The 16,971-nt window shown below is 39.5% G+C and overlaps 1 protein-coding gene across 1 annotated transcript in view; it reads left to right on the forward strand.

Annotated features, from left to right (window-relative positions):
* The window catches only part of Lmbrd1 (LMBR1 domain containing 1), a 74,242-nt gene extending 60,183 nt beyond the window's left edge, over nt 1-14,059 (forward strand). The window contains exons 14-16 of the mRNA XM_031367066.1: nt 707-785; nt 12,683-12,774; nt 13,114-14,059. Coding sequence (XP_031222926.1) covers nt 707-785; nt 12,683-12,774; nt 13,114-13,227 — 285 coding nt within the window. The 3' untranslated portion in view covers nt 13,228-14,059. The remainder of the gene's footprint in view (nt 1-706; nt 786-12,682; nt 12,775-13,113) is intronic.
* The last annotated feature ends 2,912 nt before the right edge of the window (nt 14,060-16,971 follow it).

Below are 16,971 nucleotides of genomic sequence, written 5' to 3' on the forward strand. Positions count from 1 at the left end.
AAAAAAAAAAAAAAAACAAAGCAAAACAGAATTTGCTCAGTAACGTCACTTGTTTTGCAAAGTAATTGTCACTTAGTCAGAGGAGTGATACAGGAGTGTGGGGATACCATGCTAGAAGATCTGTTGGTGTCCTACCTCATCACCGATCTGCTTTCCTAGCTGATACCCTGTATGCATTCTTCCGGGAATGAAGACTGTTATTTTGTTTTGAGGAAAGACATTTTTTCCATTTCTTCCTTTCCACATTTCTCCCCAACCATCCGCCTTCCTTTATTGCCTCCTGCCCAGTCCCATCCACATCCCTGTTTCTTTTGTGTAGTGGCAAAGAGTGCTTTTTGAATAGGGTTTTTTTTCTCACAGTCTTGCTTCAGACTCCAAACTACTGGGAGTAGTTTGGAACCCAAGCCCTAAGCCTTTGCCTGTTCCTTTTTTTTTGATGTCACCTCCTTCTGAAAAGAAGTTCTGCTGTTCAGTAAATGACCTAAATCATGATTGCAGAAGCATCTTAATGTTAAGTATACTGTAACCCCTTGTCTTATATATTAAGTTAACCTTTTAGAATCTTATTCTAAATTAATATTAGTCTAATACTGACTAATCTACATCATTAGTAGAAAGTAGAACATGAAATAGGCATGTGACTACTTTAATCCAAATACATTCATGACTGCAGTATTTATATTTTAATCACATTCTCGTCTTTCAGAGCAATATAACTTCTGATGCCCATAAAAGCAATTCAACCCTCGCTGTGCCAAAAAGATGTGATGCAGATGCCCCTAAAGGTAAAGTAGCTGTTGTCAAACTGTTTTAGAATTTATAATTTGTAAGAACTTAGTGAGGTTACCCATGGGAAGGTGTAGTTAACTCTACCTAGTGGAGCCTGGTAGAATGATAGTCAAAGGGAACTTTCACATCAGAGATACTGAAGCAGTGTTTCAAGAATGTATTTAGTTTGTTCATCAAGCTCAAACTGCCTCCTGCTAAAGAAAAAAGAGAGCACACAGTTGTATGCTCAAGAGAGTTTTAAATATCGTTACTTTCTCAGCCTGTGGGTTGTGACCCCTTTGGGGTCAAATGACCCCTGCACAGGAGTTGCCTAAGAACGTTGGAAAACAAGTGTTTACATCAAGACTATTCTGACATTTCATTTTTTAGATTATGAGCATGAAGGTTATAATGATGACAGAAGGGAATTGCAGAATTAGGAGTGAGATCATTGGCTCTCAACCTTCCTCACTCTGTGACCCTTTAATATAGTTTCTCATGTTATGGTGACCCCAACCATAAAACTGTCTTCATTGCTACTTCATTACTGTAATATTGCTACTATTGTGAATCATAATGTAAATATCTAATACATGAAACCTGGGGAAGAGATGTTCCACCTCAAAGGTTTGTGACCCTCAGAGAAGAACTAGTGCAATGACATCATCAAAAGTCTGAAAGTGGCAACAGATCCGTGAAAAGCTTGAAGTAAGGACATAGAAGTTGTCTTGTGGTTTCTTCTAAAAGTTGAATTCTGTAGTTACACACAAAAGGGATTTCAGATCAGCATGGAAGTACTGAGATCTGAGGGTTGGCCAGAAGTACCATTAATATCTGATTATCCATAAAGTTTAAGTCCAAACCATCTGCCAGGATTTGTTGGACTACGAAGTTAACAATGCAAGGAAGTGATAATGGGTTCTGATAGTTCATAGAAGGGACCCAAAGAGTTCATCTGAAAATAAACTAATGATAGAGATAAGTAGATGTATAGAGAACGAGACGAAATTATCAATCTGTGCTTTTCTTAAGTCAACAGAACTGGTACGATTAACTCCAACAGTCATTACATTGATGGGGAGCATGTGACCTTGAGGGCAGAACTTAAGATGGAAAGCAAGGTGCAGGTTCAGAGAATAGTATGTTCCTAAACATTAGCATTAGAAAGCCCTCAACACCAAAGTCTTATTCTGTTGTCATAGCCATTTTCAATGTTCTTGAAGTACATTTTTGTCCTATTTGGACATTAGAATAGCTGAAAATGTAGCCCTCTCTTAGAGCAAACCTGATTCTTATGCACCTATGCTGTTGAAATATATTTGCTCACAATAGAGAATAGAGCATAAGAAGGACTCAGGTCACCTGTACTCAAATATGCCATCCCAACTATATGAATTATTAAATAACCAAGTAACTAAATTAAAAGCTGAAGAAGGCGTGAGTGAGCCTATGTGTCGGAGAGAGGGAGACACATGTTCCATGACTAATGACATGTTACTTGACCCAGCTGCGCAGATAAAGTCTTTGCCAAGTCCTTTTCTCTTCCAGCAGGTACAGCTATCTACTGTGGCCCCAAGACCATTTACCTAAGGTTGGGGTTAAAGAGCTTACCCCACTCACACATTTAGGTCGGGGACATGGAAAGAGTCCTAAATATAAACCATAATATTACAAAGAAATCATCTAGAAATGCCACCTGAACAATCGCCTCCTTCTTGAGTAAGATGCAGACTGGATTCTGAGAGAAGGGCCTCAAGAACCATGTAGATAGGGTGAGCCTTCAGCTTTGATCCGAGGGGCCAGACTCCACGTCTTCTAGGTTTTTCCTCTACGTTGTGTTTTTGTGTTTTCCTTTAATTGAGAAGTCTAACAGCATTACATCACCTATCCTTTAAATTTTAGTAACAGTGGAATGCTTTCTATATACAGTGGAATGCTCATTCCAAGCAGAGAGGTAATGGAAGTCACAGACAACATAAAGGGACTGACCAGAACACACAAGGTAAACCTAGGTCATTAGAGAAGACACAGGTTGTCTGTGAGAGAGGGAACAGAAGACTAGCATATTATACCCAAGAAAATGCCGCATGCACTGGTCAGTACTGTAAATGCTTGAAACAGAAGTACTTGATAATTAGAAAGCCTTAAGCCTTTGAAAATGCTGTTTAATAGAATATAATAAACTGCAGTACTAGAGAATTAAGGAAAGGAATTGTAAAATGAAGTAAGTTTCCTATCTTAATGCAGCTTTGAAGTAGCCTTAATAATTGTATGTAAATCTAATTCTTAATACAGATTCATACTGAGACGCTTCGGAGCTTGCCATTTAACCAATTCTTATTGAGTATTTTTGCAAAAATGAATGTATTCTTAATTCTGTGTGTGTGCTAGTTAGTTTTAACTGTCAATTTGACACAGTGTAGAATCACTTGAAACAAATTATTAATAAGACGTTGCCAGGAAAATGAGTATAGATAAAGACTTGCCAGGACTTAATGTTGGGATTATCAACACAGAGTAGAGTGTCTAACGGGAAGGGAAGAGTAAAACAAGCTCAAAATCCCAGCAGATAACAACAAGGTAAAAACGAGTAAGTTCCTAGCAGATTTATAATTTGAGGTAAATATAACTGGAATGATTGAAAGTGATTCAGGTGAAGGCAATATTGAAGAAGTTGAAAGGAAGAAGAAAATTGTAGCTGAAACTCAGTGGAATTGCTTTTTCCCTTTCTGATACTTTCTGTATTTTCTAATTGGAATTTTTGTTTTGGAAGCTGTAACTTGTAACAGGTATTTTAGCTTGTTTGTTGGTTGGCTGGTTTGGCTGCCTGGTTTTTGATGTTTTGTTCTTTTTTTTCCCTTTTTTTTTTGTGTATGGATGCTTGTCTGCATTTCTGTCTACTTACCACTTACATGTCTGGTTCCAGCAGAGATCAGAAGAGGGCACTGGATTGCCTAGATCTTGTATTGTAGCCATTTTGAGTCAGTACACAGATACTGGAAATTGAACCCTGATCCTCTGCAAGAGCAACTGAGCCATCTCTAGCCCCTTGCAGGATTTGTTTTCCGACCCAAATAGTTCATGTGGTGTTGCAACAAATTAAAGGGCAAGACTACCTTGATACACCGTGTTAAATAATTCTTGGGACAAGAAATCATTTTTTTCTGTTTGCTTTAGGAGATATGTATTCCTGTCTGAAATAATTGAAATGGCTTATTAATCAAGATTAATTGCACAGTGGAACTTGGTTCAAGACTTTCTGTTTATTTGTACCCTGAGTCAGTACTGTTTGGTCATAGGCTTAGAGCCATTTGTGCTAGTTTTCCACCTTGAAAGACCTTGAGTGAAGTGATTGAGCCTACGCCAGCCTCTGAAACTCTGTCTCTTTCCATTTTTCACCTTGTTCCCTTTCACTGCAGTCAGTCTTGTAAATTGAGCTTCACTAGACTAGTGCGGGCTTTTAGTGGTGCTTGGAAATTGACAGTTAAACATGTAGAAGCTACATAACTTAAAGAGCAAAATCAAGAATTTAGAATCTCAAGTTGCTATTATTTCTAATTAGCTGCTTGCTCGCTTATGGACATCTCAAGCTGTCAGCCCCAGAGAGCTTCACCCTCAAGCCTAGTACAGAACCTTTTCCTCCTCTTTGTAAAGGCTCTGTACCTACCTGCTCTGTGCCCTTCCTGGTCATGGGTTAGGCAGAGTGATCTTGGTCCTTTTCTTTCCACTAAGCTACTTACCCTGATGGAAGTCTCGATTGTATTCATATTTTCTCTCATTTTCAATAAGCAGTTTCCAAGTCCCCCAGGCGTTGGATAGATACATCACAAGAACAAGGAGACAGCATCAGTATCCATCAGTGAGAGTCTTAAAGTAGCAGCACGGGAAATGCCATGTGCTAGCTGCACGCACCTTCACACAGGGAATGCACTGCTCGGGCTACATGCACCTTCACACAGAGAGCATGCTCCTATAATGGTAGGGGAATATTGTGGATACATTTAAGTATATATCTTGTCAATCAATACATTACACAGACGAAAAGTATAAAATTCTAGTTTTCCATCTGTCGAGTTGAAAATTTTTTTTGTGCCTCTTAAGATAAACACATCCTATTACTTATAATTAAAGGAAAAAGAAACACCAGCAAGCATTTTAAGGATAAATAGATCAAGCCTCTGGCATGCAGAAAACACCTTTTGTTTTTGGCAAGATTGCTTTTTTGCCATTTACTGCAAAATGGACAGCTGAGAGAGATGTTTTCTAAAGATTTTGTTACGAAATTCCTTTTACCATTTTTCCCAAAAATATTAAATACTTAGGTATTCTTGAGTATCTACGTTTTCAGGGAATTTATTTTGAATATCTCAACACCCAGGCAATACTGCTTAAGCAGATTCATTGTCTTATGGATTTGTGTGATTTAAAATTTTAAAAAAAAACAAAGACCAACTTCTTAGTCATCAAATGTGTTTACCCATTTGCATCTATTACTACACTAGTCAGTACTTGGCATTTGATGTTTACATAAATGATTGTTTTAAGCAATGTCCATTTTGCAGGGCTTGACACGGACTTCTCTAGAACCTAAAACCTAAAACTTTGACAGAATACCATAGTGATGCTTTGTGATAGGAAGATTCAGTAATGTCTGTGCATGTTCTGTGGCCAGGGTAGTCCATCAGTATAGTGCAGACTGAAGATGGTGGGAGACTCCTATTGTCCTGTTCAAAGGTCGGGTTTGAACATGACCTTCTTAACTCTTTTGCCCATATTAAGTGAAGATACTTTATTAGCTCCTTGATTTATAAGATGACCCTCTTTAGGACATTGGTAGTTACCTAGTCTCTTGGACCCAAGGATGTGAGGCATTGCTATTTTTTTGAAAGGAGATAATGGTCCTTTTGTCAAATGATTTACACATGTAGAGGTGGGGATTAGAATATTTAAATATTAAATATTAAGTAAAATATTAAAAGATTTAGTGTGTAAGATGAAAACCAGCCAGCTCCAACAGAATTGTGCTAATTTACTTGAAGGATGCAACATTAAATAGTATGTGTGTTGCCACTTACATGTGTTTGGGGGATAACACATCATCTTCAGTAATGCAGAGCAGACCCACAGCCTAAACATTTTACTTTTGATTATCTCATATGACTACATAGTTCTGGTTATTTCTTTAGCATCTTAGTTTCATAGAGCTACGCTGATGTCATGGGCCAGTGTTGTCAGTGTTGGAGTATCATAGTGAACAAAATCCCTGCCCAGCATCCTTTAAGTAAAAGACAGGCGCAAGTCTGTAAGTATCTAGGGTGTGAGAACCATAGAGAGCAGTGTGGGCCCTCTGGAGTAGGGATGGAGCAGGATGTTAGGTGCGAGTGGAAGGAATGGTTGCCAATATGATGACATTTGAAACACCTTGAGATGAAGAATAAGCTGGGGTAGAGCATGCTAGGGATAGTTACAGCAAACGGATACATACGTTTTAAGGTCTTCAGCTTTTCTATTCAGAGACAAATATTTGGTGGGAGATTGTGAGCAGAAGAATGGTATAATGTGATTTCAATTCCTAAGGGATCTCTCTGACCACGGTGTTTCAGATAGGCTTTTTATAAGGATCTTTAATGTTTTGTGGACCACACACTGTTCTCACCCTTCAGCTTGGCCTTTGTATCGTGGGAGCGACCCTGGCATAGTGATGACTATAGTCCCCTAAATACCAAAACAGGTGGAGACGCTGACGTGCTCTGTGTGCTGTGGTCTACTGGCCATATACCACTGGGATGAGCCAGGGGCACAGGCAGGTTGACAGGTCGTTTGCAGTAATCCACGGAAGCACTTGTGGTCCTAATTGTCGCGGAGCGGTCAGAACCTGGGTATAATTAGATGTAGAGGCAATTGATGTTACTGATTTGGTGGCAGGGATGGGGTAGCTTTAAATTTTTGTTTTATTTTGAGATAGGGTCTTGTTCCATAGCCCAGGTTGGCCTTAGAGTACCCTGTGTGGCCCGAGGCTAGCCTTAAACTCACAGTCATCCTGCTTCAGCCTCTAGAACACAGAGGTTGTTGGAGTAACCAGTGTTAGCCTGAGTCTTATTTTAGAACATATTTGCTGAAACTCTTCCTTTGTTTTTGATAATATGTAAACAATTTATTTAATAATCTCTATGCACTTACTAAAGTTATTAATGAGCCTGAACAACTTTGTGGTTGGGGGTGTCTTCCTTCATAAATAGAGGATTAATAGTGCGATGTATTATACTTAATGTGACCTTATTATTATAACTATTTGTATGACTTACTAGCTACTCAGAACCACTGTTGGGTACTGCACACCAACTCATTAGGTTTTCCTCACAACAAGAAGTATTTGTGTAGTTGTAATAGGACATGTATATATGTATTATGGTATGGTATTACCTTATAGATGAAGAAGAAAGCAAAAGAGAGATATTAGTTTGTTTACTAACCTGTGAGCAGTCTAATGAGACCCTGGGTGTATATGAATGTAATATGCCAAGTTTTCTATGGTCAATTTTAAATGAAATTGGGAACATTCTTAAAGGAGCAAGACATATATTTTAGCACCCCAAAAATGTTTTTAAGAACCTCTTCAGTTGCACCCTTTGTTTTGAGATGATTCAAAGTAACATAGGCTGTCCTCCACTATGTGTAACAGACCTCCTCCCTTCACACCCTAAGGCTGGATTTCAGGTGTGAACAACCACATGCTTAACTTAAACCTTCTGAAATCGAGTCAGCTGCAGGGGCTGGAGAGATGGCGTAGCTGTTAAAGAACACTGACTGCTCTCCCAGAGGACACAGGTTCCATTCCCAGCACTCACATGGCAGCTCACAACTGCCTGTAACTCCAGGATCTGACACCCTCTCACAGACATACATGAAGGTAAAATACCAGTACACATAAAAATAGATAAAATTTTTAAAAACTGGTCATTGTAAAACTTGATCACCAGCATAAAACACCTGACAGATTCTCTTTATTAGCCTAGTGTGGTTCATATATTCTTAAACTATAATAAAACTATTTTCTTTAGGTCTATCATGTTCAATGTTCACATGTCTCTTTTCCCTTTACCTAGACCTTCTATGAGATTTAATGAAATGTTGATTCGGCTCTATGGCGTTTGTTCAGCTTTAACTTAATTAGTTCAACTTTGCTTTCTGTTGCATAGTTTCCTGTTTTCTTTCTCCTCGTGTTTCTGGGTTTATGTTTCTCAAATAGTTTCAGATGTATGTAGTTCACATGTACAGTAAAGACCCCTGAGTTTCACAGATGGACTCCTCTCCTGCCTTAGCGACCCTTTCTCCTCTGCTCAGGCTGTCCTTCACTTGGGGTATTTTCTTTGTTTTAACTATTTAATAAGTAATTACATTTTTGATAAAATCCCTTGATAATTTCTCATGCAGAGTCTAAATATTTATAAGTTAGTTTTTGGTGATAGTTTAACATGATGGTTCAATTGTGATTACACCCGCTTTTACCCGGAAACCCTGGAAATGCTCTTAGCTGTGCTGTGCATTGATGCTGTTTATTAAAAGTGCACTTAAAATAAAAAGTGTTGTTATTACAGCTGTTAGCACTGTTTTAGCGAAAGTCAACATACATTTAAAAATGCCTTAGCTAGTGTATAAAAAGGAGGAAATGCATAATATTAGAATTATCAGGTAAAATAAAGCTCGCTTTGACATAGTGCTTTTGTTACACCTGTTTCTCTCTGATAGCCTGGAAGAAGCAATGGAGGAAGGGGAGCAACCTTGAGACTTTTAAAATGTCTTTCCATTTTACTCGTGGGCCCATGGTGCCCTTGCTCAGCTCTTAATTTGTATACTCCAGAAGATAAGCAAGTTTTAAGTTTTCATGCTAAACATTTAGTATTTAGTGGTTGGAACGATGTATACCATTTCCATGACAACAGTCACAGATTCCTGAGTGCTTCTAATTTTAAAACACAACCCCACGCTTGTCATCTGTCTGTCTGTCTCTCTCACTGTCTGTGCGTGTATGTGTGCACACACCTGCCCATGTGTTTGTATGTGTGTGTGAGTGCACGCTCATGTGTATGTGTGTATATGTCAAGACAGCTTCTGGTGTTGGCCTTCACTTTCCACTTGTGTGAGATTCAAGGCAGCGACTCGCATCCTCAGCTGCATGATGCAAGCTCGTCAGGCTGTGAGAGGTGCAGGACTCTCATCAGTACCTCCCACCTCACCCAGAGTCCTGAACTTCCACATGCATGTTCCTGGTCCAAACTCAGCTCCTCACACCTGCACAGTTTGCACTTTGCCCACTGAGCCATCTCTCTATCTGTAAATTGACTTTGAAGGTTAAAGAAAGTTAAATTGTTATATTGTTTTGCTGTCATTTTCTCAGATCACTTAAAGTGCTAGAGATATGCTTTATGTGCTAGGTGTCGGTAATCGGGGTGAGCAGCTGGGCGTTGGCAGATGGTGAACAAGGGTTTCTCCCTGTGTTCAGTGGAGAATCATCTCTTGGCATGAAATATCAGCACAGAGCTTGTTTACAAGCATTCTTCTCTGAGTGTTTGCCACTCTATGTAAATAAACTCAATGTAGCAGGCATATGAAGATAACAAATGCGATTGTATGTTTGTACATGGGGTTTTAGGGTAGCTTCGTTTTTAACAGCAAAGCCAAACACCAACAATCTTTTCACCTTAATTTTAGGAGGTTTGCATCAAAGGCACACTTTTAAAACATGGAAAACACGTAAACAATATGGTTGGTGAAAATATTTAAGATACAGTTTTGGTGGTGGTCCAGGTAATCCGGTCTAAGCCAGTTTCAAATGTCACTGAGTGGATTATTAGGCCTCTGGGGAAGAATGATTGGATTTCACTTGTGCTTGCTTCTGCCGGCTCAGCGGCTGTCCTCTAATCCCTCTTCTGGCCCTGAGATTCTAATTCAGTCAGGTCTTAACTCCCAAGTCTTCTAGTGTGGAAATGAATAGAACTTCTGCTTCTCCGTTTTTTCTCTGTCCGTTCAAGTGAGACTTCTGAGTGACATTTCCCAGATAGTTTTATACTTGCACATATGGCTCATGTAATACTTAGCCAGAGAAGATACTGCTCTTGGTTTTAAATAATTTTATATTAGTTGTATTTTTTGTTACTGTGACAAAGGTAGTAGAAGGAGAGAAGCGTTTATTTAGGCTTAGGTTTAAGAAGACATGCATTCCATCAAAATGGTGCAGTGTGGTGGCTAGCCCCATCATATCTGGAGTCAGGAAACAGATAAATGCAGTCCTTGCTGTCTCCTGTCTCCGTCTTATTGAGTCTGAGCAGTCTAGGGGATGATAATGCCCACATCCGATTAGCCCCTCTATCCGTCTCTCTAGAAACAAATCTCACACACGCATCTGGAAATAATCTCCTGGGAGACTCCAAATCACAATTTTAAATAAAATTAGGAAATTAAATTTCCTAACTTGCAGCCTATAGTTCTCTTCCTATATATATTCATCTTGCCTATTTTAAAAAGGAGTTTACTTCTTAACAGTGTATCTTGTTGCTGAAATGGTCACATCTGAATTTTGCTTAGCCTGTTTTATTTTAACTCTATGTAGAGAAAAATGATGAAGATATACGAACTGGTGATGATACTCCCGCCAGAGGAACCCTCCTCACTGTGGTGAGGCGTCCACAGAGCGTTAAGGGTAGTTGTTTGCTTCACTTTGCAACTCTTACAACTTGTCTTATCATGAATCTCATTATACTTAGTCAAAATAAAAGGAAAAATAGTAGCTATCACTTAGCCTGGGTTTCTTGATATACTTCATTTAGTCTATGTGGTATCCTAAGAAGAAAGGATGGTAACCGTTTTGTACAATACTAGGGCTCCAGAGTTTACATACAAAGGCCTATGTGATAGTCGCTCATGTAACTCTCAGGCTGTGGCGCCACGCCTCTCCTTTACAACACCGGGTGTGCTCTTTATCCTTCATTTTGAAGGTGTACTCAAGGGTATTGGTTTAGCATCCTTAGACTATTGTCAGATCTTAATATTAGAAAGCTTCTGTTCAGTAATCTGAGTTTAGTAAGGCCGGCCCCACCCTAAATTTTATTTTTTTCATCATCTTGAATGCCCTGTAGGTACTTTAGAATAGTCAGGCTCATTTGATGCAAACTGGTTGATCGTATTACTGTGACTTTCTATGGAATAATTCTATAATTGAAGTGAGAGCAAAATGTGGTAGGAGCAGAGGAAAGTATGAAGTAACTTCCAGTCAGGAGCCTCCTCTGGTCACTGACTCCCAGCACCTAAGAAACCATTGTCTTAAGAGCCACAGTAGGAAGGCGCGGACTTGTTTAGAGCCAGGTGTGGTGCAGCGCTATAATCTCAGCATTCCGGAATCTGAGGGAGGAAGATCAGGAGAGCAGCCTGGTCTACATGGGAAGACGCTGCCTGAAAACACAAATAAACACAATTCCCACAAAAGTAGGAAGGATATGAGGGAAGCCAGGGGAGTCACCTGGGCGTTGGAGTCACCCTGGAGATGGAGGGGTGGGGGGGGGTGTTGGTACAGGAGGCTGCGTCTCTACTCAGCATTGGTTTTAGCAGCTCAGAAGTACATATTGAAATGTAGTGGAAATGGCCAGAGTAAAGGAGACTTAGGTCATTTAAATATTTGCTTAATATATCTCTAGACCGGTCTTGCGTTTTCATAAAATATAACCTAATTTCTACCTTTTCAGAAAACTGCATGTCAGCCATAAAATTTTAAAAAAGTATTTTAGATTCTTTATATAATAATAAACTGGACAACACAACTCCCTGCTTAATTTTGTTTAAAAAAATAGTAGCACTTACCATCACTAAAGAGAAGATAGTTCATAAAATAAAAACTAAAGGTATAGTTTCTTAATCAGCAGCAGGATATATCTCCTAATTACATATAGGAAGCTTGGCCCTTGACCATTTGAGATGTAAGAATGCAGAAGTCATACTGTCTTTCTTAATAAATGGAAAAGAAATTGCATTGTAAGTTGGTTTTGTTGTAGGAAATAAAGGCGCCCCGATGTGCAGAAGGTTGTTAAGCCCCTGTGAGCAGCAGCAAACCCAGTGTTTCACAGAGTCATGTCCTGCCGGGCTGCAGAGGCCTTTCTTAATAGCTTGAAATATTTCCTCAGACTTTACTTAAGACATCGCATCTGTGTCTTGTAACTTGGTGAGAATAATGAATATAATACATTTGGATGATGTGAGTGTAAAATCCACCTCAACTCTCAAGTAACTGTTCTCTTTCTCTTTAAGTCACATCTTATTTGAAGGAGAAATATTAATAAGTTGTTTTTGATTGAAGCTATAGTGCTGTTTACATTTCACACAGGAGCCATTTCTCTGTGTAAACAATGATAATGGCATTTCTTTAGAAGAAATAATAGCTATTTTTTCAGTAGAGTGCTCTGAGGGGCTGGCGAACTCATAAAATCCTTTCAAGGGTGAGCTGCCCTGCGATTCAGTTTCCTTACAGAGTGCCACATCTACGGCTAGTAGACATGATGACTCCTTCTGCTTTTCTTGACAGGAAAGCCTTGCTTTCTGTCTCATTTACCTGTCTGGGACTCCATATTGTACATACTTTTCTATTTCAAATAAGCTGAACTGGCTGATAAATAAAATTTTTACTTTTGGTATCAAAATTCTAATGTTGACACGCATTTTCTTTCGTAATATGACATAATAGTTGATAGTTTAATGCTGGCTAGGACTGAAAGCAGTGATGGGAGAAGACGCAGAGCTGTCTCTAACATTCACTGTCTCTATGCTTTTAGCTGATAGTTATGGTTAACAACCCTTTAGATTCAGAATGAGTCATTGGTTTATGAAAGGAACAACTTTAACATATTGTTTATTTGCCTTTTTTTAGATCAGTGTACTGTTACCCGAACATACGTTTTCCTCCACAAGTTCTGGTTCTTTAGTGCTGCATACTATTTTGGTAACTGGGCCTTTCTTGTGGTAAGTCTATGAAGCCAAGCATGACTTGGCCTTTCTTTATACAATTAAGTATAAATTGAGCTTGTGTGTATCTCAGTATTCTGCCAGAATCTTATTACTGTCATTGAACTATTTTGAGAGGTGCCCTTGATATGAGTGTGAGTGAATGCCACATGTGTACAGGTACCCATGGTGCACAGAATGGGATCAGAGGTCCAGGAGCTGATGTTATAGGAGCTCTCTAGCTGCCCCAAGTGACAAGCCTTAGTGATTGTGTCACACCCTTTACTCCAGCTGCCGAGTTGGCACTGTGTTGCTTAATGTTTAGATTTTAATAACACTGCCTATTTGAATTTATAGGTGTTTTTGATCGGGTTAATTGTATCCTGCTGTAAAGGGAAGAAGTCAGTCATAGAAGGAGTGGATGAAGATTCGGACTTAAGTGATGATGAGCCGTCTGCCTACTCCGTGTGAACAGCCTTCTGTCCTAAGGGCTTCATGAAGCTGGCTGAATATCTGTTATGCGTTTTCAAAGGTTTAAAGTAATATTAAAATGAACTGTCTAGCTTTCATCAAAAATGAGAGCATGGCCATTAAAAAGTACTATATTTTTTATGTTTCCTGAAGTAACATTATTGTATCATAGATTAACATTTAAAATTGCTATAATACTGTGTAAATACAAAGTTTCCAGGTTTGTGAGGGAATGTTTGTGGAATTTTTCTTTATTGTACAATAGTGTTAAATTTATTAAAATCTTACAGAATATACATTCCCTTTGTTGCTTTTTAAAAACATACTAAGTCACTTTGTCTTGTGCCTTAGGGTCTCTGAAATAATGTGAAACTTTTAAGTATATTCCTCTGATTGGCTAAACAATGTTAAAGTATTGCTTGTGGATAAGCATAACTCATGGGCAGCTTGCTTTCAATTTTGTCCATAAAATTATGAGTCTAACTCAGTTCATGAAAACTTGTTAAGCTGCTTAAGACTGGTATTCTAAGATGTGTTCCAGGTTTCAGTGCTCAAATCTTAATCCATGGAGTGTTGCCACCTCCCCAAGAATATACCGGTCAGTATAGATAGGATTTGAAACTTGGATTATCATAAATGGAAATATCAAGAGTAATGAATGCTGAAGGTTGAACTTACTAAGCGTTGTAAGATATATGATGATGTCATACTCAGCTGCTTTTCATGTAAAGTATTTGGAAACCTGTGAAAGAAAATGAAAGTTGTGTGACTTACAGAGTTTTCTGACTGCGTTCTGGGCAGTGAAAATAAAGTCTTAATTTGCTAATGTCAACTAGGACTCGTTGAAAAGTATTTCCCAGGATGCTTGAAGTAAAATACCTGTGTGCTTCTGGAGAAGACCTAAGAATTAACCCCTGTCTACAACTGAACCTTCTGCCTGAGTTCTGACAGCTGTTCTGATTGACTCCCTGCCTCAACTGTTAAGCTTCTGGAGCCTTCTAGTTGGCTTGGCTCCTGTTCCCACTCTTCCATGACTCACCAGGATGCCCACCCCTTCTACTCTTAGTTTGTTTTGGGGGTGGGACAGTCCCTTGGCTTCCGTCTGTGCTACTCTTCCCCGGCCTGTACTCTTGCTTGTCTGTAAACTCCATTACCGCTTTAATTGTAGCGGGTTGAAATTCAACCCCATTATTGGCACACTAAGCCTCTTTGTTGTTTGTTTATAGCAGAAGGCCTGGCCTGTCAGTATGAGGCTCCCGTATTGTGCCAACCAAATACAAAGACAGCCTTACATATGAAGCTCATCATGAAGTTGTGTTGGTTTTTTTCTACCTATCTTTCCTTTACTCTGTCCTCTCTTCTTAGTGTCACTTACCATGTTAGAATGGAACCTTCCAAAAGTCACATGTTGAAGGCCGCACTCCACTTCCTTAGAATATGACTATTTAGAGGCCATTAAGAAAGGAAATCTAGCTGGGGAAATGGTGCAGCCGTTAAGAATACTGGCTGCTCTTCCAGAGGTCCTGAATTCAAATCCCAGCAACCACATGGTGGCTCACAACCAACAGTAATGGGATGTGATGCCCTCTTAGGGTGTTTCTGAAGTTGGGGCACTCATTCATAAAATAAATCTAAACAAAGAAAGGTAGTCTAAGTAAGATTAGGCAGTTGAGTGGTCTCTCATAGAGACATTTGGGCTGTGCAGGCAGCACAGGGAGGAAGCCATGGAAGGACACAGAAAAAGGCAGTCTATAAGCCCAAGAAAGAGACCTCAAGAAGCCAGCCCTGCCAGCACCTTGCCCATCAACGTCCATAGATGTCGGTTAATACATTTTCACTTTACAACCCATTGAGTCCATGGTATTTTGTCATTAAGCGGAGGCACACTAACACATCCTGGCTCCTAAACTTCCGTACTGGCTGTTCTGCCAAGTCCTGACTCCTCTCAGCCTTTTCTTGACATTTAAAACAGAAATGGAATTAGTTTATTGCTTCGCTGTGAAAGGCTTTCACTTTAAAATGAAGCCCATAAGCCCCTCGTGGTAGTAAGACCTTTCTGTTGTTTTTATTTGCTTACAGGGCTCTTGACCCCTTCCTCTGCATTTACATGAACGACTCCTCATAGTCATACTGGAATAGTTCCCTCTGCTTGAAATGCCCAGGCAGCCTTTCCTTGGTCCCCTAAGGAAGCTCTTTACCAATGCTTGGGCTTGGGGTTATGTTGCTTCTCTAAGGCCTGGAAGAGGCAGGTTCTTGGCTGTTCCTGTGGAACTTGTTCAGGACAGCGTATGGTGACTGACTGCCTCCATGTGCACCTGCACATTGCAAATGTTTTCTGACTTTATTCTTGGAACCCAGAATAACTCCATATATGTAGATAGTGCCAACAGGTGAATTTTCTAATTTGAAGCTGTAAACATGTCTACATTAGAGTATATGTAAACTATACTTTTATCAAAATATCAGGAGGCATATATATCTTTTGAGTTTTTTTTTTTTTTTGCTATCTAATAAGTTTAGAAATATCCTAATTATTCTATATAGTTATCACAGGATTTTTTTGTTAGAACAACTTCTTAGCTTACCATGGTACTCTTTGTTGTTTACACAAGAAAATTTAAATATATATTTTGCTCCTCTCATTTCCTGTGTTCAGAAGCCTACTTTATTCAAATGCTACTTTGTCCCCCTCTTGGTGTAATGGAATACATTGGACTTGATATTTCCATAAAACTGACTTCTAAGTGTCACGACTTACACTAATGAACAGCTTATCTCCTTTGAAGTCTTCACGGAAATGCCTAAATTAGAGCTCTTCCAGGGCATTGACTTTCCAAAAGACTGAGGGCCCTCATGCTCCATGCAGACTTCAAAGTGATTAATTTATGTAGCCATGTATCAGGGAAATGAGAAACCTGGAACCAGCTTCTAGCTAGCTCAGCGCTGCTGTAGCAAAGGAAGTTTAAAAAAAAAAAATCTTACTGCCTAGGTAAAGAAACCCCGTTAGGAGCTCCAGGGATCAAAAATAATGGAACAATGTTTTCATGAGCCTACAAGATAGATCAGCAGGTAGTTGGCACACAGACCTTCCCACCTGGGTCCCATCCCAGGCTCCTAAGGTGACCCGGAGAGAACAGGCTTCTGAGACCTGTCCCCTGGCCTGCCTATACCTGCACTCCTCCCACACATGTAGCTTAAACTCATAGTGTTTTCTAGTATACTAATATTTAGAGTAATGTACTGATTTAGAAACAATCTACAAACACGGCACACTCGGTGTTGGTCACTTTGTTATCTTTCTGTCACTATGACAACACCACCAAACCCAAGAGCAGAATCATAGTAAAAGGAAGAGTTACTTTGGTTCCCAATTGTGAATGTTTCAGTCCACGTTCTGCTTGCCCCCAACCTTTTTGTGAGACCAAACTGCATGGTGGGAATCAGACAGTGGGCAAAATACCTTGTGTTCCAAAAGCAGTGAGATCGTAGGGTTCCAGTGTTCCATTCCAGAGCCCCTGGAGCTGAACTCCTTCCGCTAGATGTCAGCTCCTGAAGTCTTGCTTCACCATCACTTAACAGTGCCACGGGCTAGCAACCAAAACTAGTACTTTAGATCTGAGCCATAACAAGCAGGTAACATGATAGTTGGTTTAAAAAAGAAAAATGAAGGAGAGGGAAAAGGAAGACCTTAGAGGAAAGGTTGCTAACATCTTCCTATCTGGAGGCATGCTGGTTAATTTTTTT

The sequence above is a fragment of the Mastomys coucha genome, unplaced genomic scaffold (assembly GCF_008632895.1).
Source record: "Mastomys coucha isolate ucsf_1 unplaced genomic scaffold, UCSF_Mcou_1 pScaffold14, whole genome shotgun sequence".
Lineage (NCBI taxonomy): Eukaryota > Metazoa > Chordata > Mammalia > Rodentia > Muridae > Mastomys > Mastomys coucha.